The sequence below is a fragment of the Heptranchias perlo genome, chromosome 3, assembly GCF_035084215.1.
Source record: "Heptranchias perlo isolate sHepPer1 chromosome 3, sHepPer1.hap1, whole genome shotgun sequence".
NCBI classification, from domain to species: domain Eukaryota; kingdom Metazoa; phylum Chordata; class Chondrichthyes; order Hexanchiformes; family Hexanchidae; genus Heptranchias; species Heptranchias perlo.
The window spans coordinates 18,099,197-18,125,186 of record NC_090327.1 but is presented as its reverse complement, the minus strand read 5'-3'; the positions used below and the strand labels follow the sequence as shown (position 1 = coordinate 18,125,186).

At 43.2% G+C, this 25,990-nt stretch overlaps 1 protein-coding gene across 2 annotated transcripts in view; it reads left to right on the top strand.

Annotated features, from left to right (window-relative positions):
- The first annotated feature begins 1,782 nt into the window (after nt 1-1,782).
- Nucleotides 1,783-25,990, top strand: part of LOC137310733 (microtubule cross-linking factor 1) — a 186,059-nt gene continuing 161,851 nt past the window's right edge. For both annotated transcript variants that reach the window (XM_067978397.1, XM_067978396.1), the window contains exons 1-3: nt 1,783-3,218; nt 16,231-16,455; nt 20,949-21,107. In XM_067978397.1, coding sequence (XP_067834498.1) covers nt 2,124-3,218; nt 16,231-16,455; nt 20,949-21,107 — 1,479 coding nt within the window. In that variant the 5' untranslated portion in view covers nt 1,783-2,123. The remainder of the gene's footprint in view (nt 3,219-16,230; nt 16,456-20,948; nt 21,108-25,990) is intronic.

The window sequence follows — 25,990 nt, the reverse complement described above, 5'->3', positions numbered from 1 at the left end:
AATGCCTCAATCCAGCGTGTCTGCATTATTTGAAGAAGAAACATGATGGATAAATCTTAGGAGAGCAGTGTTGCACACATCTCTGCTGTGCCATTGTGAACAATTAGTTCACTTTTCTTCTACCACCACAACTTCTCTTTTTATGGTGAACTGCAGCCCTTTAACAGCTGCTGCATTTTGCTCTCCCCCACCATGTATACTACAGGGCAAGTTGTCTGGGCAGTTTATTAAAATTATGGAATAGGACTCCATCGTAAAATTTGTCATCGCTCATGCTACCGATACAAGTGCATCTACGAGAATGCACAACCCCAATTTTGCTGGGATCGCAAAATTGGCTGGCCATTCTGAAATCCAATCACACAGTGCTGCTATTGAAGAAGGCAGCAGTACATCAACGGACATTAAATATTTAAAGGAGATTTGTATAAGCACAAGAGTTTCTTGATGCATACATGATGAATGGGGTTTCCAACTTGTCTCTGTCGATGCAGTGCAAAATTCTTCCAGGAGTTCAGATTTACTCTTTATGACCCTAAAAGGACATAAAGGGCCTCAAAATATATAGCTTATTTATATTAGAAAGGAAGTACTAAGTGTGATTTTTTGTTCCAGTCACAGTTGTACAGTCATAAATGTTATTCCATTTGCCTTATAAAGGTTGGGTCCCCTGTAGTTGAGTATCTTTGATTGTGGTTTCGTGCCAGCATAAATACGCACAAGTGCAGCAAAAACACTGTCTTAGCTTCTTTTTGTATAAAGATATAAAGTAGCAGAGTTAGGGTTGCCAGATTTTACCAAGTCCAACATCGGACAGAAGGTGGGCCTTGGGCAGGACATAGGAAAATATTTTTTTTAAAACGGTATTATTTGGGCAAATTAGTTCAACAACTGCGCACCCTCATCATTCAACTGCATATGGTCCTGATCTCCATTTCGAGATCTTGGTGGTTTTTGCAGCCATTTGCTCCGGTAATTATATTTTTTTAACTGGACGGAAAGAAAAACATTCACATAGCCTGGAAAAGTGGTCTTGCAGCTAGGGTTACCAACTCTGGTTGGACGTGGTCCTGGATGTTGCATCACATGACGTCTTGCCTTCAACCGCCCCGCCCCCACACTCCCGCCATTAGTCGCCTGGTACACTCATCCTCATGGTGCACCATCTTCCCACGCCAATCAGGGAGCGAACAGACTCGTTGTTACCCCATTGGATGATTCTTGACCGTCTAGTCAAACAGCCTTTTTTCCCACGTCCGATATTTTTTTGCAACTAATAAATGAAAGTGTTCAAAGAAAATTAATTTTTTTTAAAAAAGCCCCTCTAATTTTTTTTTCTCTCCTGGTGTTGCTCACAGCAGCGTCCTGGAGATTGATCTTTAATTGCTGGAGACTCCAGGGCAATCCTGGAGGGGTTGGCAACCCTACTTGTGGCTGCACAGTTCACATTTAAAAAAAATAAGTCAGTCCTGCCAACATATATAAAAAAAATGACGAGACTAAATATTCAACGATTTAAACCGAATGCACGTATCTTTTTTTTTCTGGATTACACTTACGCCTAAGGTTACATTAACCAGCCAGTGAAGAAAGGTGCCCCACTCGCTGCTCTCACTACCCCTGGCGCTGGCTCCCACTGCCTTGTTTTACAGAGTTGGTGGGGGTGGGATGAGTACACGCGCATGCGTCCAGCCACTGGCGTCAGGCGAGGTTGCAGCCTTTTTTTTCTCAATCAGGTCGGGAGCAGAGGGAGAGGGAGAGGGACGGAGGGAGAGAGAGAGAGAGAGAGTGGAGGGGGGGAGAGAAGGGCAAGCATGGAGGAAACATAACCCACAACAGCGAGGAATGCCACATCACCCCAACGGATTGCAACGGATTAAAGAACAAGATGTCAATTTATTGGTATTTTTGCATTTTGTGTTAAAAGAGTGAGCGTGTTGGGTTTTAAACACGAGTGGATGGGATCTGGACCGAATCCAGAAGACTTCTGGAGAGAGAGAGAGAGAAAAATAATATTAATAACAAGAGAGAAGTGATGCACAGAAAAAGGGAGAGAGAGGTTGCTGGTGTGTTTTGCAAGGCTGGTCGGTGGGGATTGCAGATTGCCGAGCTGCTCTGCAGGGATGGAGACGGTGAATGGGAGCTCTGAGATCAAACAACAGCAGCAGCAGCAATATGTGGAGAAGAAGAGGCTGAACCGAGCCCCGTCCCCGGCCAGACCTTTGAAGGATCTTCACTGCCGTACTTCTGCCAAGCCGTCGCTGCCTTCCAAGTCCGGGAGCCTGTCTTCTTCTTCTACTTCTTCTTCTTCTTCTTCCTCGCCGTCCCTTTCTCTCTCCAAACATCATCAGCAACCACAGCAACAGGTCCCCGGGGTCCTGGCTCCTCAGAGCCGGCTCTCCAGGCGGAGCAGCAGCGCCCTGGGCGCCAAGGACAAAGCGTCTCCCGGCAAAGCCGGCGTCTCCTCCGCCAAGTCGTCGCTGTCCGTCTCCCACTTCGGCAAAAGGGCTTCTTCCAAATTGCACCAAGAGAAAGGCAGCGGCGGCAAGAAGCAGCAGCAGCAGCAGCAACAGCAACAGCAGCAGGGAGGAGGGGATCACCATCACCACCACCACCACCATCACCACCACCACAAGAGCCAAGCCAGGAAAGTCAAGAAATGCCTGGTGATCGACGCCGGCTCCGGTGGAGCGCCCTCGCTGCCCGGGACCCCGTCCCCGGGGTCGGGGAAGATGAGCCACACCGACAGCAGCTCCGACCTGTCCGACTGCGCTTCCGAGCCCCTGTCGGACGAGCAGAGGCTGGCGCAGGAGGCGGCCACCACCAGCGACGCCGAGTCCTGCACCGGATCGAGCGACGCCGAGACCGGCCGGAGGGGCAAAGGGAACCGGGAGCGGGAGCGGGAGCAGCAGCAGCAGGCGGCCGGGGCGGCACAGCTCAACCCGGAGGAGCAGCAGCTCCAACAGCTCCAGCAGCAGCAGCAGCAGCAGCTTCGGTCCTCGGTCTCGCCGGCGAAAGCAGGCAATCCCGGAGATGGGGACCATGGGCTGAGGACGGGATCCTCGGCAAAGATGAGGCAAGAACCGAGAGCCAGCAAACCCCCCAGCCCGGCCGAGATGATGGAGAGCGGCGGCGGCGGCGGCGGCAGCAGCTTCCTCTTGGAGGAAGAGTTGCTGAGAGAGATCGAGGAGCTCCGCTCTGAAAACGACTACCTGAAGGTGAGAGATCGCAGCCTGCCCGCTGTGCAGATGTTTTATTTTCAAACCTCCCCAAAAAAATTTTAACTCTGATAATGCAATTTTATTTTTTTTAAATCACTAAGATCCCCCCCCCCCTCCTCAGTCGATTTAATCATGACCCGATCGCTCACAACATACAATGTTAGTGCATTGCAGTAAAATAAATGTCAAACTGAAATATCCCTTTATAGGTTTATTGGCCAAATACGGTTAGTAGTACGGCGCACCGTACTGTACTCGAGTGCTTGTACAGTCAATGCTCCTGGATTGCTGTTTATTTTTAACGCTGCGGGATCCTGTTTCAAACAGACCATCATCCCTCCTGTCATTTTTCGCAGATTCGAAATTAGCCAACGGGAGATGTCTGGAGGAGGAGGAGGGGGCTGATTTGGGGAGAGTGCGTCAGGGAGCGCTGGTTGGATAGTGGTACCGTTTTTTTTTTGACACGATTCTAAAAGATGCTGGTTTCCAAATGGATATGTAAGCTTTTTTTTTCAAACAAAAAAGGCAGTTGGATTTAGTTTTACATAATGAGCGTTTTTTGAATGTTGGAAGGAGTGCTGAAATACAGGCACACACGCACACACATACAAATGTTAACAGAGCACCCACCGTGCACACACACAACAGCGAAAGACAAATAGCTGCATAGACATGTGCACACACTTTGATTGTTGACACAAGGAAAATAACCCATAGTGCACATACAGAGGCACCCAGCAAGAATAATGGGCCAGATTTTGCTGTCAAAATAACTAATGGCGCTCGCTGTCATTTATGCACAAACGGTACAGCAACTTCAGGCTAGGGGCAGATGCACGGTTAAACTCAAAAATCCAAAAGTTGCACCGCTGCACCATTAGCTTCACGAAAACGGCATTGAGCGGCGTGAAGTTGTTGTATTTGCACGGTGGATATGAACTAAACACGCCACAGAAAGTTAGGTTTTGTCATTTCAAGTCTAAGTACCCCTTTAATGATGTGGTAAGTGTTAATTATTGCCAGTCAACCTCTCTGGCACTGAAAATGACCTGTTACAAGTGCGCAGTCTCATACCTTAAGGATTTAATTGCTTTTGGAGATTTTAAAAATTAAATTTTTTTTAAACTTTTCCTTTCTATCTCTTTTGTCTCTCTCTCGTAATCCAATCTTTTCCTCGCTTTCTTTCTCTACCTGATTTGACATTGAATTCACCCACTCTAATTTACACTTCCTTCTCAGTCCTTTCACTGTTTATTTCACAATCCTTCAATCTGAATGATTAAGGAGATACACAGTTACTTGCCCTGTTCACTCAGGTCCCAGATGCCCTGTTTCCCTCACACTTTCAGCAACTTGCCACGCAAGAAATTTAAAAACCTAAATGTGCAAGGGCAAGTCTAACTAACGGCAGATGCCGTTAGATGTTCTGCCACAGTAAAATCTGGCCCAATAATAAAGAAAAAGAAAATTACACAGAATGTCTGGGTGATGTATATCACTGTCGATGAAGTGACAGTTTGCTACAAGTCAGTTAATGTCCTAAGTCTGTGTTCCTTATTAGCCAGCTGGGGCCGTGGTAATAGCACATCGCATTGCCAGATAATGAATGTCTGGCTGTGCATTACTTGTATATATTGCTGTACAATGCACTGAGCCTGCAAGTCCTTTCAGATTATTCTAATAGTATTCCGACCAGATGACTGATCCCCACGCAAAGCTGTTACAACAAAAGCTTATTCATATTCTGCTAGGATCATTTACATATTCTTTGTTATAGAGACGGCAGGAGATATTGCTCCTCATTTTTATGTTGGAACGTTAAACAGTCGTCTACGGCCACACTGGCTAAATCAAACTAAATCAGACCTGGTCAGAACAGATCGGGTTCATAATCAGCATTGCATTGTCTAAACTTCTTGTTGAATCATATATGTAAGCAGCCATAAAAAGTCAGTTGAGTAATGCTAACACACAATTAAAACCAGGGTGCTTAATTCTTTTTTTTTGCAGTACTGGTTTGTGGTACTATATTGGGTTTTAAACATAACTTTTCAAATACGTTTTTAAAAATAAATTTAAAAAAATAACTTTTCTGTTGCTAGTGGCTGGATTCCAGGTTTTGCTGGAATGGCTCCAGGCCTGGTGTGCTCTGCTGCACACAAAGTGTGTGCATGTGTTGTCTACATGTGCTGCATGTCTATTTGTGTACTGTGGATATGTACCAAAGTTTGTATATGTAACCGCGTACGCATATATCACAGCTAAATATATAATTGCATCTAGTTGTTCAATGTGAGTTTCATTCCACAGTAAAATATATTACATAATTTTAGGGCACTTCTTCGTGAGTATTGCATTAATGAGTTTTGTTGCTGGTTTGTTAACAATATAAAACAGACTTACATTTTAGCAGCGGAGCTTGTTTTAGCACAGACCAGCGTACTGTGCAGTGGCACCTTAGGGTGCCCTTTGATATCACCACGACATTGACTGTGATGCTATCAGTTAGTGGGTTACGAGGATGTGGTGTTGGAGTGTTTTGTGGCTGCCGATTGTTAAGAGGTACTGGGGAGATTTGTTTTGTTTGACTATTTTGGAGGTTTTACAGTTTCACCGTGGGGGTTAATTAAAGGTATGATGGCAGGTAGTTCCCTTGTGCAAGTGTGAGGATGTTTGGCTTTCAGTTGGTGTCAGCTACAGAGCATAACGTTTAGCGTTTGCAGTATCGAGATACCAAAATGAGTGGTTGTGGTTACAGCTGATGCTTATGATGTCAGTGGACAGCTGTTTGATTGTCCTTTTTTTTCCAACTGCTGATGATTTTTTGGTAAGTAATTCCAGTCAGGTTGCTAATCTCGTATTTGAGCAATAAATTCTGTAATGTGTATATTTATCGTGTCACTTTTTTGGCCACATAAGTTGTGTAAATAGGGTTGAGGGTACAAACGGTTAATATGCTTATACTACATTACTATGTTTGCTAATTTCACATAGGTGTTAACGCTTTTAAATTGAATGGGTTAATGCCTGTGTAAAAAATAACACACAGAGGAATGTAGCATGATCACGTCGAGCTTTGTTCATGAAGTTCACCAAATGGAATTTCTACCTTTCCAAGTACATCAGTTTCTTTCCATTACTTTGTTCGACACACAAATCCATTCATTATTTTTATTCTGTCACTTCAAATTCATGGAAGGGTTTTACGAACCCTGCAGCTCAGTGTCCCTGAGAGTGCTTGAAAGGTGCAGGCTTTATGTTTCACTATTCCACAGCTGTAGCTGTATTTTATGTACATTTCCTCTGGACCATGTAGCAACCTCCGAAAATTCCCTACACATATCTGTGAATAATTGGTACTATAAACATCAGAATTTACCGTATGTTTAAAACACAGGCCTGGACCTCCTGGAGTAAAACTTTCCTTATGGTGATTATTATATGGGCTGCAATTATGGTGTGAAAGTATTGTATTAAAATTTGACTATTTATTGAAGCCCAAGATTTAAATACTGTTCCCCTACCTGACAGGAACTTCTAATGCCTCTATTACATGCCTGGACAGTATATAGGAAAAAAAACTCAATTTCACATCTTACCACAGTAGGATTTCTATCCCTGGGTTGCTAGTCTAGTACTATAGCCACTAGGCCACCATACTTCTCAGTCTGTATCAACCCCCATCACCCCTAATCTTGTTCCTAACTGGATATTCATCCAACTTCTTTATGAAGGAGGTAGTCAACTGGATCTCAATTAGTTTTTCCGGGAGTCTATTCCTCATTCTAAAGACCTGGATTGTGCCCTCTTTAAGTTTTCTTTTCTGCAATGAGAACAAGTTCAGTCTGTGTATCTCTCTTCATAATTTATAATCCTGAGTCCCAGGAGCGTTCTTGCAACTCTTCTCTGTCTCAACTGCAACAGCATCCTTTCTAGGGTTGGGCGGCCAAAACTGCACGCAGTATTCCAAATATAGTTTGAGCAATGATTTGTATGGAGTTAAAATGACCCCTTCCAATTTACAGTCGTTAAGATGCAGCTCAGAACCAGATCAGCTTTTTTGATAGCAGCTGTAGATTCAGCAGATGGTCATAATTACGCCCATCTATGTTTCTGTTTTTAATTGGTTGGGAAGTAGGTGACAGAGAGTAGGGATAAAGGGTTCGCTCTCTGATTGGCGGGATGTGATAAGTGGTGGTCCCCAGGGACCTGCATTGGGGCATCAGCTTTTCATCATGAATATTATTGACTTGGATGAAGAATTAAAGAGTTGTATATCTAAGTTTGCAGATGACATTAAGTTTGGAGGCACAGTAATTTGTGTGGATGGGAGGAGGAAGTTATAAAGGGACACAGACGGACTAAGTGAGTGGGCAAAACAATGTCAGATGGAGTTCAATGTGGGGAAGTGTGAGTTCATCCACTTTAGATCGGGGTAAATAAATTGAAATATTTTCTTAATGGTGAGAGACTAGGATCTGGAGCAAATGGATTTAGATGTCCATGTACATAAATCACTAAAAGCTAGTGAACAGGTACAAAAAGTAATCAAAAGGCTAATAGAATGTTGCCCTTTATATCAAGGGGATTGGAATTCAAAAGTGAGGAAGCGATGCTTCAGTCCCACAGAGCCTTGGTCAGACCCTTTCTGGAGGACTGCGTACAGTTTTGGACACCGAACCTCTGGAAAGACATATTAGCCTTGGAAGGGGTACATCCTTTTAGCTTTCCCATTCCCAGTGTGTATAACATAGCCTTCATCTACTTTAAACTCCATCTACCATTCCTTAGCTAAATTTGTCCAGATTGTAAAATACTATTGATCTCCTTTACAGTATTCATCTATCCATGAAGATCAGTGTCATCAGGAAATTTTTAAATATTGCAAACTCGAGGTGTTGTCTAAATTATGAATAATGTGAACAGCAGGAGGCCAAAAGCAGACCCCCTCCAGAAGTTTATTAGTTATTACCCTCAGACAAAAGTTTTATTCCATTTATTATTACCTTCTGCTTTCTGTGACAGAACCGGTTTACAATCATAGTATCATAGCAGGTACAGCACAGGAGGAGGCCATTTGGCCCATCATGCCTGTGCCGGCTCTTTGAAAGCTCTATCCAATTAGTCTCACTCCCCTGCTCTTTCCCCATAGCCCTGTAAATCTTTTCCCTTCAAGTATATATCCAATTTCCCTTTGAAAGTTACTATTGAATGTGCTTCCACCACTCTTTCAGGCAATGCATTCCAGATCATTACAACTCGCACCTCTGGCTCTTTTGTTGATCACCTTAAATCTGTGTCCTCTGGTTACCGACCCTTCTGCCACTGGAAACAGTTTCTCCTTATTTACTCTGTCAAAACCGTTCATGATTTTGAACACCTCTATCAAAACTCCCCTTAACCTTCTCTGCTCCAAGGAGAACAACTTCTCCAGTCTCTCCACACAACTGAAGTCCCTCATCCCTGGCACATTCTAGTAAATCTCTTCTGCACCCTCTCTAAGGCCTTGACATTATTCCTAAAGTGTGGTGCCTAGAATCCTCCTAGCTAATTTGTCATTAATGTCTTGAACCTTGATTTGTGTGTGCAACTTTATCAAATGTCTTCTCTATATCCAAGTAGATTAAATCCGCTGTAGTTCTCATCCACTAATTTAGTTACCACCTCAAAGAATTCATGAGGCACGACCTATTGCTGCTAAAACCATGTGAACTACACACGATGGCTCTTGCACTCTGTAAGATGAACACTGATTGCATCTTGGAAAGTGATGGTGATCCTTTTTTCCCACAAATAGAGTAATTGGTCTGTAGTTGCTTGATTGAGGAAACATGACTGTGACTTTTAAAGCTCTAGGGCCAAGTCTGCTTTGCATCATATGTGAATTGGAACTGATTCCTATCAATGTTTTAAAGCGTTTTCTACCCGCAGTTGTCAAAAGCCCTAGTGGTTGATGCGGCATGTTGGAGATCAATGCACAGGGTGGTAGAGTGATAAAATGCGCATTTGTACCCATTATCCTTCATGCCACTGAACTGACACCTCGGCCATTTTCTCATGGGGAGGTTCAGTGTGGCGTTCAGAAGGTTTGCTATAGGGGTGAGGAGAGGGGTATTGGAGGAAGACGGGTATCTGTGTAACTCTGAGTAAGCAGCCCAGGGTGGCATTAATGAATTCCAAGGCTGCAGTCGACATATGTGTCTGGGGAAGCTGGAATAGAACCTGACAAAATAATTTGGAAAAGAAAGGTTGGTGCCCTCACATTAAGACACTATTCGCTGGATAAAAAGCTGACTTTTTTAACTTGCCTTTATAACTTTTCAAATCTACAATTTATGTTGGTTTTTGCAGAGCAGAGAGATTTCTCCAGATGATCAAATATAATCCATGAATTAGTTTACACTAATTTCACCAAAGGGATTTCTTTAATCAATGGACTTTCATATTTCCGTTCCATTAAAGCACCCAACTGCATCGTGTTATGCATTTGAGTAAAAATGTGATCAATTTACTGTAACATGTCAGCTCTGAAAATGTGTGGTGGTGACATTCCTGTGTAAGTGCTGAGGTACTCCTGCTCGGGATTATGGAGAGGTGCTCTTATTTAAGTACCAATGGCAGGCACCCGCACCACTATGGACACAGCTGGCTCTACTGTCTTCCCTGGGGCACTGCAAACAGCGATGGATTAGTCGCGATGCCGAGTTGGGGGGTTGTTGGCCCATCTCCCAGAAAGTGGACAACTATGCCCCTTCAGCCCCCTTTGTAAGGGGACCATAATTTCAATAACAAATGCATTCGTTATTTTGGGGGTACAGGGCAGGGACCGGGCTTGGACCCCCAATGACCTCCACAACTACAGGAACTCCTATCAATGGGAGTCTCCATCCCAGGTCTTGCCCCTCTTATGCCACTGGCCTTAACAGAGGCGGGCACAGACCCTGCCCCTTAGAAGGCCTCACAGAATCCCCAATGTAAAGCTGGGATCCAGCCTAATTTGTGGCCCTTCTGACGGAGTTGGGTGGGAGTGCCCTGATATATTAGCATTTTTTATGTAAAAGTGTTTTTTTTATTATTCGTTCATGGGATGTGGGCGTCGCTGGCGAGGCCAGCATTTTATTGCCCATCCCTACTTGCCCTTGAGAAGGTGGTGGTGAGCCGCCTTCTTGAACCGCTGCAGTCCGTGTGGTGAAGGTTCTCCCACAGTGCTGTTAGGTAGGGAGTTGCAGGATTTTGACCCAGCGACGATGAAGGAACGGCGATATATTTCCAAGTTGGGATGGTGTGTGACTTGGAGGGGAACGTGCAGGTGGTGTTGTTCCCATGATGTTGTTTGATAATTCAAAGTTGGGGTTGCGTGTGAAAAATTAAATCTAAAAATTTGAAAGAACGTTTATCTCAGTAGCAATCTTCTTACCCTTCAGAAGTTATAGTTTTAGGTAAAAGAAAGAAAGGACTTATATTTACATAGTGCCTTTTACAACCTCAGGACGTCCCAAAGCACTTTACAGCTAATGAAGTACTTTTGAAGTGTAGTCACTGTTGTAATGTGGGAAATGCAACAGCCAATTTGCGCACAGGAAGGTCCCACAAACATTAATGTGGTACAGTTCTTATTCTTGCTCCTATTATCTTCTTTTTGATGATCTGTGAGAAGGGCAAGTGACAGTTCTCAGCAGCACTCACCCCTTCTGGTCCTGTCAACAAAATCGTCTGGTGCTGCACAGCTGCTCCATCAGCTAATCTGCGAGCTCATAGCTCTCCTGTGCACCTATCTGTGACTCCAGACATTCAACCTGTCACAGTTGTGAGTGCCCACCAAAGGCATCCCACTGATGGCAACCATCGCCCCCGATTGCAGAGGTAAATGCTCGGGGCAATATGCACCCACTTACAACAATGCCTTTACAGCGTGGATCTCAGTGGAGCTGTCAGCTTTAAAATCAATGCAGAGGTTGCCTGTTTAAATGCATTCCTTACTGACACAGGAGTACTTTTAAACAGGCAAGCTCCAGATTGATTTTATAGCGAGCAACTCCACTGAGATCAGTGCCTTGGAGGATGCAGGTAGGACGCTGGAGGTGAGTGCATACTGTCCTTAGCTCTCATTTCTGTATCTGGGGTTGGTAGTTGGCGTTGGTTGGGGGGGCGGGTGGGTGAATGTTCTTAGTAGGCTCACTCTGATTTATGGCAGGCCTAGCTGATGGTGGGTAAGAGCTGGCGGATCAGCTGACCCAGCGCCTGCTGACCTTACAGGCTGGACCAATGGAGGATAGTGTTTCAGAAAGGACTGATGGGGAAAGGAGGAGTGAGTGCAGACTATTCAAAGTTCAGAGCATCAATCAGCAGCAGTGTAATTTGGATCATCTGTCAGCTTCTATTACCCTCTGGGTAGTGGGGGATGGGCCTGCTTTATGGCAAATAATTGAGGTTCCACTGTATTTAACACAAGAGAAATCTAATTTTTAAAACATTTATGAAACAGAAAATTACTTAACAAGTATCATCTAAACAATACCAAACTTACTGCGGAATAATTTACCGTGGATGGGAATGTCGTACTTTTAGGCTGCAACACAACCTCCATGGTAAGTTAGTGACTGACTTGGGAGGTGTGGGGTGGCTTCTGCTGGTTGCTTTATCTCGAAGAAAATGGGCAGTTTATCTTCTTGATTGCTTTTACAGTGTATGAAGAGCGTTACTTTAGGTTCAAAGTATTTCCCCTCCCACACCCCTGCCAAATAATAGCATGCTCTTTTAAAGAGAAACCATGAGCTAACAAAATTTAATGGAATCAGTGTTCAAAAGTTCAAACTCTGAATCTAGCCATCAGTTTTACTGTCGAACTAATAGTGGTTCCTCACGTCAACTAAAATACTGCAGAGGGTCACTTACAAATAGGAGGGGCGTGGCTGAGGTTCAACCTCATACATCTTATTAGCAGGGGGAGTAACATCAATCTGGCAAGAACACAAAAGATATATAATCAGAGTTTAACTTTTTTTTTAATAAGGAGCCCAGTGCTGGTTAGAATCGTAAGAGGCTGCTTTAGTCATTTAGCTTTGCAGTCTCACAAACAATGTCCCCTCAGCAAAGAACACATAACGTTGACTATCAGGAGCATCACAAAGGAGCAAAGGTAGTTTGAAGTAGGATTAGTTTGTTTGAATTAACGGCACGGCCACCCATCATATGGGTGGAACAGAGAGCTGGGATGGAGGTTTCATCGAATCATTCGAAATTTCACCACAGGCAGCCATTTGATTGATAGATATGAGTAGATAGAAATAAAAACAAAAAATGCCGGAAACACTCAGCGAGAAATGTGTTTCTCTCTCCACAGATGCTGCCTGACCTGCTGAGTGTTTTCATCATTTTCTGTTTTTATTTCAGATTCCCAGCATCCGTAGTATTTTTTTGTATCAGTAGATAGATATCAGTGCTATCTACTCTCATCCAATTTCCTTGCCCTTGCTTTATATCCTAGAATGTTTTTTCTTCTTCAAGTTTTTATCTGGAAGGTCATTTCCTGTGTATGTGCCGGTGGTGAGGAACCTCCCCTGCGCATATTGGAAAACCACGGGGACACTGCCTGCGACTTTCCTTCCATTAAAATCACAAATTTCCGATATGTGCTGATGGTGGGTGAGATTCCCCACCTCTGGCTTGTACTGGGACATTCTCCCACTAATTCCCTCTTCAAAATGTTTGTGTTTGTGGTTCATATGTTGTAAGTTCTTGATTTCAGATGTGAGTGAAGTGAGGGGAGATATTTTACAGAGCACAGGTGCTTTTTCTCAGGCAGGGGTAAGTGATGGAAAATCATAAAAACATCATATCAGGGATTTGTGTTCTGTAAAAGTACAAAATGTAGAGTTAAAACAGCTTCCATTAATACTTCTTTTCATGGTAGTTTGAAGGCCTAATCTACAGGCAGGGGATACATAAGAACATAAGAAATAGGAGCAGCAGTAGGCCACATGGCCCCTCAAGCCTGCTCCGCCATTCAATCAGATCATGGCTGATCTTCGACCTCAACTCCACTTTCACTCCCCATATCCCTTGATTCCTCTAGAGTCCAGAAGTCTGTCTATCTCAGCCTTGAATATATTCAACGACTCAGCATTCACAGCCCTCTGGCATAGAGAATTCCAAAGATTCACAACCCTCTGAGTGAAGAAATTCCTCCTCATCTCAGTCTTAAATGGCCGACCCCTCATCCTGCGACTATGCCCCCTAGTTCTAGACTCTCCAGCCAGGGGAAACAACCTCTCAGCATCTACCCTGTAAAGCCCCCTCAGAATCTTATATGTTTCAATTAGATCACCTCTCATTCTTCTAAACTCCAGAGAGTATAGGCCCATTCTACTCAACCTCACCTCGTAGGACAATCCTCTCATCCCAGGAATTAATCTAGTGAACCTTTGCTGCACCTCCTCTAAGGCAAGTATATCCTTCCTTAGATAAGGAGACCAAAACTGTACAGAGTACTGCAGGTGAGGTACAAAGCCCTGTACAATTGCAGTAAGACTTCCTTACTCTTATACTGCAACCCCCTTGCAATAAAGGCCAACATTCCATTTGCTTTCCTAATTGCTTGCTGTACCTGCATGCTAACTTTTTGTGTTTCTTGTACAAGGACACCCAAGTGTCTCTGAATAGCAACATTTAATAGTTTCTCACCATTTAAAAAACAGTAAATTCAAAAACTATCCTGTCACCTTTGAAACCTGGTTTTCAATCCAGTCCAGATTGCTATGTAAAGCACTGTAGATGTCCTACGTAAAAGGAGCTTAGGCAGTATCAGCGCTCTTCAAAATGTTCAAACTTAAAACCGTCCGTGATTTTGGCCCAAATTGCTGTCAAACTGGGAATCTTACTCAACCCAAGGATGACTGATGTGAGAGATGGTAATGGCACATTGATGAAAATGGGGATGCTCCTCTGAGGTTGAGATTAATGCATGAACTGTTGAGAAAGAATAAAGAAAGAACTCGCATTTATATAGCATCTTTCACGACTTCAGTCAACAAAGTACTTTTGAAGTGTAACCATTGTTGTAATGTAGGGAACGCGGCAGCCAATTTACACACAGCAAGGTTCCACTAATATCAATGATAAACAATTTTACAACACCAAGTTATAGTCCAGCAATTTTATTTTAAATTCACAAGCTTTCGGAGGCTTCCTCCTTCGTCAGGTGAACGATGTAAAATTGCTGGACTATAACTTGGTGTTGTAAAATTGTTTACAATTGTCAACCCCAGTCCATCACCGGCATCTCCACATCATAATATCAATGAGATAATGACCAGCTAATGTCTTTTTAGTGATCTTGGTTGAGGGATAAATATTGGCCAGGACACTGGGGAGAACTCCCCTGCTCTTCTTCGAAATAGTGCCATGGGATCTTTTAGGTCTACCCGAGAGGGCAGATGGGACCGTGGTTTGAGGGAGCTTAACTCTACAGGTGGCCTCTACAGATGCTGGGTGTAAAAAAAAAGTTCCATCTTTCTCCCAGTGCTGAAATCTCTCACGTTAACAAGCATAAGGTTCACAAAAAAACTAAACTATAAAATGCAGATTTTTTTTTTAAAAGCCCTTAGTGAATGTACGATTTGTGGAAGTGACTATTTATTTTAACTTCCTTTTTCCCAACAGGATACTTTCCTGAGTAAGTTTGCCCGTGTTTTTCTCTTTTCTTTTTTTTTGTCCGGTTGGCCGGACACTTGCAGTCAAGAGGGCAAGCTGTGAGGAGGAAACAAAGCGTCTGCAAAGGGATATAGACAGGTTAGGTGAGTGGGCAAGAAGGTGGCAGATGGAGTATAATGTGGGGAATTGTGAGGTTATCCACTTTGGTAGGAAGAATAGAAAAACAGAATATTTTTTAAATGGTGAGAATCTATTAACTGTTGGTGTTCAGGGAGATCTGGGTGTCCACAAACAAGAAACACCAAAAAGTTAACATGCAGGTACAGCAAGCAATTATAAAGGCAAATGACATGTTGGCCTTTATTGCAAGGGGGTTGGAGTACAAGAGTAAGGAAGTCTTACTACAATTGTACAGGGCTTTTGTGAGACCTCACCTGGAGTAGTATGTACAGTTTTGGTCTCCTTATCTAAGGAAGGACATACTTGCCTTAGAGGTGGTGCAAGGAAGGTTCACTAGATTGATTCCTGGGATGAGAGGGTTGTCCTATTAAGAGAGGTTGAATAGAATGGGCCTATACTCACTGGAGTTTAGAAGGATTAGAGGTGATCTCATTGAAACATACAAGATTCTGAGGGGGCTTGACAGAGTAGATGGTGAAAGGTTGTTTCCCCTGGCTGGAGAGTCTAGAACTAGGGGGCCATAGTCTCAGGATAAGAGGTCAGCCATTTAGGACAGAGATGAGAGGCATTTCTTCACTCAGGGGGTTGTGAATCTTTGGAACTCTCTACCCCAGTGGGCTTTGGATGCTGAGTCGTTGAATATGTTCAAGGCTGTGCTAGTTAGATTTTTGAACTTTAGGGGAATCAAGGGATATGGAGATCGGGCAGGAAAGTGGAGTTGAGGTCGAAGATCAGCCATGATCTGATTGAATGGCGAAGCAGGCTCGAGGGGCCGTATGGCCTACTCCTGCTCCTATTTCTTATGTTCTTATGTAGGTGCACCATCTGCCACACTGCTTTCAATGCCACCTGTACCCAGCTACCAGTTGTGACTCCTCCAATTTCTCTTCCTTCCAGCTGGAAGACACTGCAGACTTCCCACTTGAAATGACTCAGATCAGAAATGGGGATGAGTGAGGCCCAAATCTGCACCACTCTCTGTGGCATTGAGAGTTGGCACACCAGCACTCAGTGCCATCCCACTGCATGGGATGTCATTGGTCTTAATTGCACATGCTCAGCCTGCATATTCTTTTAATTTTCATTCAGTGTTAATGAAAAGTTGGAAGGAAGACTGAAATTAATTATTGTGGCTAAACTGCTGCTAATTAGTGGTGTGTGCATATTTAATGCGCAGGATGAGTTGGATGAGCTACGGGCAGAGATGGAAGAAATGCGGGACAGCTATCTGGAGGAGGATGTATACCAGCTGCAGGAACTCCGCAGAGAGCTGGATCGTGCCAACAAAAACTGCCGGATCCTGCAGTACCGTCTCAGGAAAGCTGAACAGAAAAGCTTGAAAGTTGCTCAGACTGGCCAGGTTGATGGGGAGCTGATAAGAAATCTGGAGCAAGACTTGAAGGTAAGCTGGATCCCTTGGCACACTGTGCCTGGTCAACTCGTTAATATTGTTCTAAATACCGATGAACTTAATAAGTACATTGTGTTCCACTAGATACTGGTGCACTGCTGGATAAGCTAATGCCACAAATGTACTTTTGTGGCAAAAAAAAACCTTCACCCAAATACAAGTCTTGCTTCTGTTTGTCTGTGTCAGTGCCACTTAACACAGCAGCATTGGACCTATCTACATACCAGCCAATTGTGTACTCAGAGAATCATTTAATCTCCCTTGCTCAATGTCTGATTTACAAACTGCCGCTCCCTTACCAGTTTCATTCATGCTCAGTCACATATACCTTCATTCACTTATGCATACCCACTCATTCATATGACTCATTCATACACAGTCTTGTTCATACAAATTGCTGCACTCGTACATACGTACACTTTCGTACACGTACACACATCATAAAAATAGAAAATTCTGGGAATCCACATCACGTCTGCTAGCGTAGTTAAAGAGGAAAGATAGGCCAATGTTTTGGTGTAACCTGCATCTTTCAGCATTTACTGAAATTTTTCTTTTTATACATGTCTGTCATTCAAACTTAAATGCGTGCTCATTTATGCATATGCTTGTTCTTGGTGAAGAACAATATTAGTGAATTATTTCTGAACCCAATGCTAGTTTTCAAACAACCAAAACAGAAAATACTGGAAATATTCAGCAAGTCAGCAGAGGGTTGGAGTACAAGAGTAAGGTAGTCTTACTACAATTGTACTGGGCTTTTGTGAATTAATTCTTCAGAATCTAAATAAAGGAAATTATGAAAGTATGAGGTGCGAGTTGGCTATGATAGATTGGGGAACTTTACTAAAAGGGATGAAAGTGGATAGGCAATGGCTAATATTTAAAGAACGTCTGCAGGAATTACAACAATTATTCATTCCTGTCTGGCGCAAAAATAAAACAGGAAAGGTGGCTCAACCGTTGCTTACAAAAGAAATTAGGGATAGTATTAGATCCAAAGAGGAGACATATAAAATTGCCAGAAAAAGCGGCAAGTCTGAGGATTGGGAGCAGTTCAGAATTCAGCAAAGGAGGACAAAGAGATTGATTAAGGGGAAAAATAGAGTATGAGAGTAAACCAGCAGGGAACATAAAAACTGACTGTAAAAGCTTCTATAAATATGTCAAGAGAAAAAGATTAGTGAAAACAAATGTAGGTCCCTTACAGTCAGAAATGGGGGAAATTATAATGGGGAACAAAGAAATGGCAGAACAATTAAACACATACTTTGGTTCTGTCTTCACAAAGGAGGACACAAATAACCTCCCAGAAATGTTAGGGAGCCAAGGGTCTAGTGAGAGGGAGGAACTGAAGGAAACCAGTATTAGTAAAAAAATAGTGCTAAGGAAATTAATGGGGTTAAAGGCTGACAAATCTCCAGGACCTGATAATCTACATCCCAGAGTACTAAAGGAAGTGGCCCTGGAAATAGTGGGTGCATTGGTGATCATCTTCCAAAATTCTATAGACTCTGGAACAGTTCCTACAGATTGGAGGGTGGCAAATGTAACCCCACTATTTAAAAAAGGAGGGAGAGAAAAAACAGGGAATTACAGACCAGTTAGCCTAACATCAGTAGTGGGGAAAATGCTAGAGTCTATTATAAAAGATGTGATAACAGAACACTTGGAGGACATTAACTGGATTGGACAAAGTCAGCATGGGTTTATGAAAGGGAAATCATGCTTAACAAATCTACTGGAGTTTTTTGAGGAGGTAACTAGTAGAATAGGTGGGGGAGAACCAGTGGATGTGGTGTATTTGGATTTTCAGAAGGCTTTTGATAAGGTCCCACACAAGAGGTTAGTGTGCAAAATTAAAGCACATGGGATTGGGGGGAATATACTGGCATGGATTGAGAATTGGTTGACAGACAGGAAACAGAGAGTAGGAATAAACGGATCTTTTTCCAGGTGGCAGGCAGTGACTAGTCAGGTACCGCAGGGATCAGTGCTTGGGCCCCAGCTATTCACAATATATATATCAATGATTTGGATAAGGGAACTAAATGTTACATTTCCAAGTTTGCAGCCGACACAAACCTGGGGTGGAATGTGAGCTGTGAGGAGGATGCGAAGAGGCTCCAATGTGATTTAGACAAGTTGGGTGAGTGGGCAAGAACATGGCAGATGCAGTATAATGTGGATAAATGTGAGGTTATCCACTTTGGTTGTAAAAACAGAAAGGCAGATTATTATCTGAATGGTGATAGATTGGGAAAAGGGGAGGTGCAACGAGACCTGGGTGTCCTTGTACACCAGTCGCTGAAAGCGAGCATTCAGGTGCCGCAAGCAGTTATTTTTTTTTTATTCGTTCATGGGATGTGGGCGTCGCTGGCGAGGCCGGCATTTATTGCCCATCCCTAATTGCCCTTGAGTTAGGAAGGCGAATGGAATGTTGGCCTTCATTGCAAGAGGATTTGAGTACAGGAACAGGGATGTCTTACTACAGTTATACAGGGCCTTAGTGAGACTACATCTGGAGTATTGTTTGCAGTTTTGGTCTCCTTATCTGAGGAAGGATGTCCTTGCCATGGAGGGAGTGCAACGAAGGTTTACCAGACTGATTCCAGGGATGGCAGGACTGATGTATGAGGAGAGATTGGGTCGACTAGGCCTATATTCACTAGAGTTTCGAAGAATGAGAGGTGATCTCATCGAAACATATAAAATTCTAACAGGACTAGACGGACTAGATGCAGGGAGGATGTTCCCAATGGCTGGGGAGTCCAGAACCAGGGGTCACAGTCTCAGGATACGGGGTATGCCATTTAGAACCGAGATGAGGAGAAATTTCTTCACTCAGAGGGTGGTGAACCTGTGGAATTCTCTACCACAGAAGGCAGTGGAGACCAAGTCATTAGATGTATTCAAGAAGGAGATAGATATATTTCTTAATGCTAAAGGGATCGAGGGATATGGGGAAAAAGTGGGAACAGGGTACTGAGTTAGACGATCAGCCATGATCATTTTGAATGGCGGAGCAGGCCCGAAGGGCCAAATGGCCTACTCTTGCTCCTATTTTCTATGTTTCTATGTCTATCATTGGAGAGAACTGGCAAGCTAATGTTTCGAGTGTGAATTCTTCGTTAGAACTGAACTAGTTTTCAAGCTTTATTCACCCATCAGTTACAATTGTGCACCTTTAATTGGTTTCTGATTGTTCAAGTGAGAGAAACAAATGCAACACATTCCTCACAATTAATTTCTCCCACCACAAGAAAAGTGAAAATCCATCACTCATCCCAACTCTACCAAAATCTCTACTGTGAATCAATTATGTCTTTTTAAATTGTGTCTTTTTGAATGGCATCTCTCTTCCACTCAGTCCGTCTTCGTTTCCTATCTCTGGTTCTCCTGCCTCCCTCGACTTCTTCATGGCCCTATCTCCATCTGGCATTGTTTCATTGCTTGGTCCCTCTCCTGTCTGATGTCAATTGCTCTTGTCTCCCATCTGCATTCCTGCCTGTACCCTGTTCTCCTTATCTCTGCCGCTGATTTTCTGCAGCTGCATTAGTGCACAATGCTTCAAACATCTACATCTTGCATTTCCCTCGGGTGTATTCAGGCTACTTCAGTAAAAAGAAATGACATGTTTTATTATTCTTAAATTGTTCAAATATTCCTTAGTACTAAGCACACGTGGTACGAGACACACCACAGGATTGGGAGGAGGGAGTTACGTATAATAAACTGTTGGTGAGCTGTGTCTGCACAAAGAACTTGGGTTATGTGCATCATGTAGTGGTTCATTTGCCATTGAGCCACCCATTGCCATTATGTTTTCTCTATATACACATGCACATATTTATTTGTATGCATATGTCTGCTTCTTACACGCACATTCTTGTTCACACAAACTCCTCCGTATATATATTGTCCTCATACTTCCACAAAAATAATTAGTATGAAAATTTTTGTTTTGTTTTCAAAGTAGGCTCATAGTAGCCTGGTTTTAAATTATCAAATGGCACCATCATTCCTGGTATTTACAGAACTGAAAAATTTCATATGTTTTCCACGAGCGTTGCCCTCAGATGACTCAGTCAAGTGTCAATTCTTCGCGTTTGAGCCTGGTCAGTAATTGTTGGCAGACGATTCAACTGTGAAAGGCACCATAGCCACCCTCCCACTCCTGTCCTGACACGTGTGTGCACTTGCACACGCATAAGTATATACACACACCACACACACACGCGCGCACACACACACACACACACACACACACACACACACTTACGACCCTCTTTAGGCAAGGAACACTGAGGCTACCTGTAGTGCCCCCTACCATTGCCAAAGAACTCAGAACAGAACATGGATTGAAGCCTATTCTCTATGGCACAGTAACCCACTACGCAGTGCATGCTGCTGCAGAGCCATGAGGAATTTTTTTGAACAGTGTTTTTCCAGGGCTGACTTTGTTGTTTTGCTGTTGTTCCCAGGTTGCCAAAGATGTGTCCGTGCGACTCCACCACGAACTGGAGAGTGTTGAGGAAAAACGCGTAAATGTAGAAGATGAAAACGAGTCCCTTCGACAGAGGCTAATTGAAGTGGAAATCTCAAAGCAAACACTGCAGAATGAACTGGACAGGATCAAAGAGGTAAGCTGAGGGTCCTGAGCATCTGGTCCACTCCTCATATTGTACAGTGTTGTTTCATGTAAAAGCCACCCTCTGTTTGTCTTGGCCGTCAGTGTTTGGAAACCCACCAGGTTTATATTGTAGGACTTTAGTGGTGACGCAAGAACAACTTTGCATGCACAATCCTTTCTAAATTTTAACTGTGACTTTTCTTTTTTGGCTGTGGATTGTTCCTAGTGTCAGGTGGAAGTCTGTACAAATCAGCAACATGCAATCCACACTGCTGGCCTGTACGGGCTGGCAAAGCACTCAGCACACTCTCCCTACCCCATCCCGAGCCAGGAAAATGGTGTCATGTGGCAACTGTTTACGTTTGATGCTAGTGATGCCATGTACCTGGTGTCATGGGAGAAAAGGAAGCTGGTACCATGTGAAACATTAGTGTCACCTCAGTGATATCATAGTGTTGCCATCACAGTCAGGTTGTCTCTGCTGGTAGTTTTGCAAGGTAAATGTAACAACGTCTAATGCAGTGTTTCAGCATTCCACGTGAGAGAGTTCCATTGTGCAATTCACCTACAAGTTTGTGGTACTTAGTCCGTACAGTGTTGCACAAGTCACATTTTAGGCTTGGTAACCTTTTGGCGACCAAAGATTAAGTTGACAGAATGAGTCTTCATCATTATTTCTTCTCAAATATTAGAGCTACGGAGAATTATTGTTACCTTTTACAAACTTTGCTTTTACTTTTTCTATTGCTTTTTTGAATGTTTCTATATTTAAACACTGAGTCCTGACATTATCAGGAGACCAGACTTAGAGGAGTCACTGAGCCCTACATTGAAGGAGCGTTCAATTACAGGAGCAATTACTGTTGAAGCATCTGAGGTCAATGACTGTGCTTCTGCTGATGGCAATTCAGCTCCCTCACACTGTCAGGCTCGGAAAAAATAAACTAGGGAAGACAGGATCGGTGTTTGGACCTCAGCTATTTACAGTCTATATCAATGACTTAGATGAGGGGACCTAGTGTAATGTATTCAAGCTTGCTCTTGATACAAAGCTAGGTGGTAAAGTAAGTTGCGAGGAGGACGCATAGAGGCTACAAAGGGATATCGACAGGTTAAGTGATTGGGCAAGAAGTTGGCAGATTGAGTATAATGTGGGGGAATGTGAAATTATCCACTTTGGTAGAAAGGTGAGAGACTAGTAAATGTTGGTATTCAGAGGGATTTGGGTGTCTTTGTACACGAATCATAGAAAGTTAACATGCAGGTACAGCAAGCAACTAGAAAAGCAAATGGTATGTTAGCCTTTATTGCAAGGGGGTTGGAGTACAAGAGTAAGAAAGTCTTGCTGCAATTATATAGGGCTCTGGTGAGACCTCACCTGGAGTATTGTGTACAGTTTTGATCTCCTTACCTAAGGAAGGATATACTTGCCTTAGAGGCGGTGCAACAAAGATTCACTAGATTGATTCCTGGGATGAGAGGGTTGTGCTATGAGGAGAGGTAAAGTAGAATGGGCCTGTACTCTCTGGAGTTTAGAAGAATGAGAGGTGATCTCATTGAAACGTATAAAATTCTTAGTGGGCTTGACAGGGCAGATTTGAAGGACAAGGGCAGCAGGCACATGGGAACAACACCGCCTGCATGTTCCCCTCCAAGTCACACACCGTCCCGACTTGAAATATATCGCCGTTCCTTCATCGTCGCTGAGTCAAAATCCTGGAACTCCCTTCCTAACAGCACTGTGGGAGAACCTTCATCACACGGACTGCAGCGGTTCAAGAAGGCGGCTCACCACCACCTTCTCAAGGGCAATTAGGGATGGGCAATAAATGCTGGCCTTGCCAGCGACGCCCACATCCCATGAACGAATAAAAAAAAAGATGCTGAGAGGCTGTTTCCCCTGACAGGAGAGTCTAGAACTAGAGGTAGTAGTCTCAGGATAAGGGGTCAGCCACTTAGGACTGAGATGAGGAGGAATTTCTTCACTCAGAGGGTTGTGAATCTTTGGAATTCTCTACCCCAGGGCTGTGGATGCTCAGTCGTTGAGTATATTCAAAACTGAGATCGATAGATTTTTGAATACTAGGGGAATTAAGGGATATGGGGATTGGGCAGGAAAGTGGAGTTGAGGTCGAAGATCAGCCATGACCTTATTGAATGGCGGAGCAGGCTCGAGGGGCTGTATGGTCTACTCCTGCTCCTATTTCTTATGTTGTTATGTTCTTATGACAGGAGTTATACATAAAGATGCTATCTTTGCAACAGTTTGATTTTAAAAGAAGGTACTAAGGGTGATGTTTGTTCCTTATAATGCTTATCTACCACCTGTTCTTATAGAATATAACCTCATGGTTTACTTTGTTTTCTTTCATAATTGAAAGTGCCTTGGTAACGGACCAAGTCAATATTCAACCTTGTTTGGGAGATACTCTTATGAAAATGACTAATTGCTTGAAGACTTGTGTCCAGTATATTGATCGTGTTTCTAATTGAAGCAGCGCACCCTGCTCACTACTCAAACTGCAATGTCTATCTTACACCACAGGGTCAACTTCTGCCCATTCATAAGGAGCACTTAATGTCACCTGATTGAAGTTTTCAAGGTTAGGAAGGAAATTGTCAAAATTACTCCAGGCAAATTTCTCACTCTGGTGAAGAGTTTCAATGTCAGAGGACACGAGTTTAAAGATAGGAAACAAAGAATAAGAAAGGAAAACTTTTCATCCAAAAGGTTAGGACTTATGAAAGTGGGCAGTATAAATGGGTTCAACAGACAATTGGAGAAGGGATTGAGAAGGCAGATAAGTGGTGTTGAAATCAACCAAAAATGGACCGATGTGACTGTCAGGTCCAATGGTCTTTTCCAATCACTAACATTTCTTATGTTCTATGTTCTTGTTACACCGGAAAGACATTTTATTGTATTTTTCTGTTTGACATCAGTAATGTTAAAAATCTGGTAGTTATTCTCTTAAGAATTTCCAAACATCCTGGGTGGAGCAGAGCATAGTGGGATAATTGTTTTTGGTCATCTAGGAGCTTGATGGAACATGCAGGAATCCATCACCATGCTAAAGAATCTCCAGATCAAGGTACTGACAAATCCATGTAGGTAGAGTGTCTGTTTGCTCGGTGGAGTATATGCCCCCTCCCCCATGGGACACCCTACTTACCTATTCTAGACAGCTTAGGCACAGATTGGCAACAGAGACCCCATGTGTGCACAGGTGTAATGCTGAATTTTAACCAGATTAAACACTGCAACTTGCCGGTAGGGACCACTGGTAAGCATTCTGCTGCTTGTCCAGCTCAGTTCCTTCGGCATATCCATTACAATGTTGGATTGCAGGTTCATCTGAAGTCAAGTGGGAAGAACCCAAGTCCCCAGTGACAGGTCTAGCCCTCCTGGCTGGTTGCCTATCACCGCCAGTTCCCTGGAATTCGGTGGACCTATCTGAATCAGGCGTTGGATTACTGAATCTGCCATAGAGGGTTGACTCGGTTTGTCTCCCATCGATATGTGTGTCATTTTGAAGCCACCTTAATCCTAAATGGACCTCCCTATGTCCTCCACCTCCTCTTGCCCTGCAAGGAGGATAGACACCAGTTGGCCAGTTGACAACTGACAAGCACAGGTTTGAGCCTTTCCTGGGCAGACAGCAGATACTGGGAACTCCTCACAATGAACAACAGATTTCACCATTAGATGTGAGAATGCATCACCATCATTCTTCTAACCATAGCCACCATCCTGGACACAAACTATATCCCACTGCATGCAACACCTGCTTGCCTCTGTGCAACCCAAAAATGGCAGGCACTGAGCTATGGATGTATACCGACAAGGTCTCGTACCCAGCCTCTGGTGACATACTAAGGTAACTCTTGCTTTTAATCTGACACTGCCGTTTTTGTCACTTCCTTTTTGCTGTCATCGATTGTTTTTGCACTGAATTTTCCTGCACATTCAGACTTTATTCTAAGCATTCTGTCATTCAGGTAACCAAAAGCGGCTTTCTTGTAAAATATCAGACTGGAGTGTATTCCTGTTACTATGACTTGTTTATCCAGACCGTTGAACTTGCTATGTGTTGATAGGGTACAGTTCAGCTCTGCACTTGGTGGAGAGGTAAGTTTTCTGTGGATCCAACAAATCAGCCGAATTTACTAGCCCAAGAGGCTTGTGTCACTGCTAGTTTGTTCAGCACTTCAATTTAATGCCAGGACATAAAATAAGACAGCTAAGCAGCATGTGTTGTTTAGCGGCTTTGTTTTACAGCACAATACTCCAGTGTCAGAAATGTGGTGATAAGGAGAAATTCAGTGTTCATTTTTCACACTACTCTAATGCAACTAGATTTTAACGTGTTCAACTGTATCATTAGACACCAAATGCTGCCGTTTTTCAAGTCTAAATTTTTGAAATGTTGCATATAAAAAAATATGGACTTTTGTTGCATTTATTTTAATTTCCTGGTAAAGTACTAGTGGGAAACTAAATAAACCTTTCCCAACAAAAGTAAATCTTACTAATGTTATTTGTCTTGGAGATTTTCACACTTGCATACCTGCAATTAGTTTTCTGGCGTGGGCGTCTGGTGTCCTCATCCCACCGGCTGCTCTGTGATCGGCCAGTACTGTGATCAGAAAGTCTTCTGCAGGCCATTGTGGTATTTGTAATGTGCTGTGTGAATAATGAAGAGGTTGGGCTCAGACATTTGGAATTTACTGGAATCTTGTATTGATCACTGCAATCAGTTAACCTGGGACAGATAGATTGAAGAGGCTGTCAATGAATTGTATTCATAATCCACCCGTTCCAATATTTGTAATTTTTGTTTAAAGTTGTAACTTTTGTTCTTTTTATTGATACAAAAGGATATTTGCCCTTTG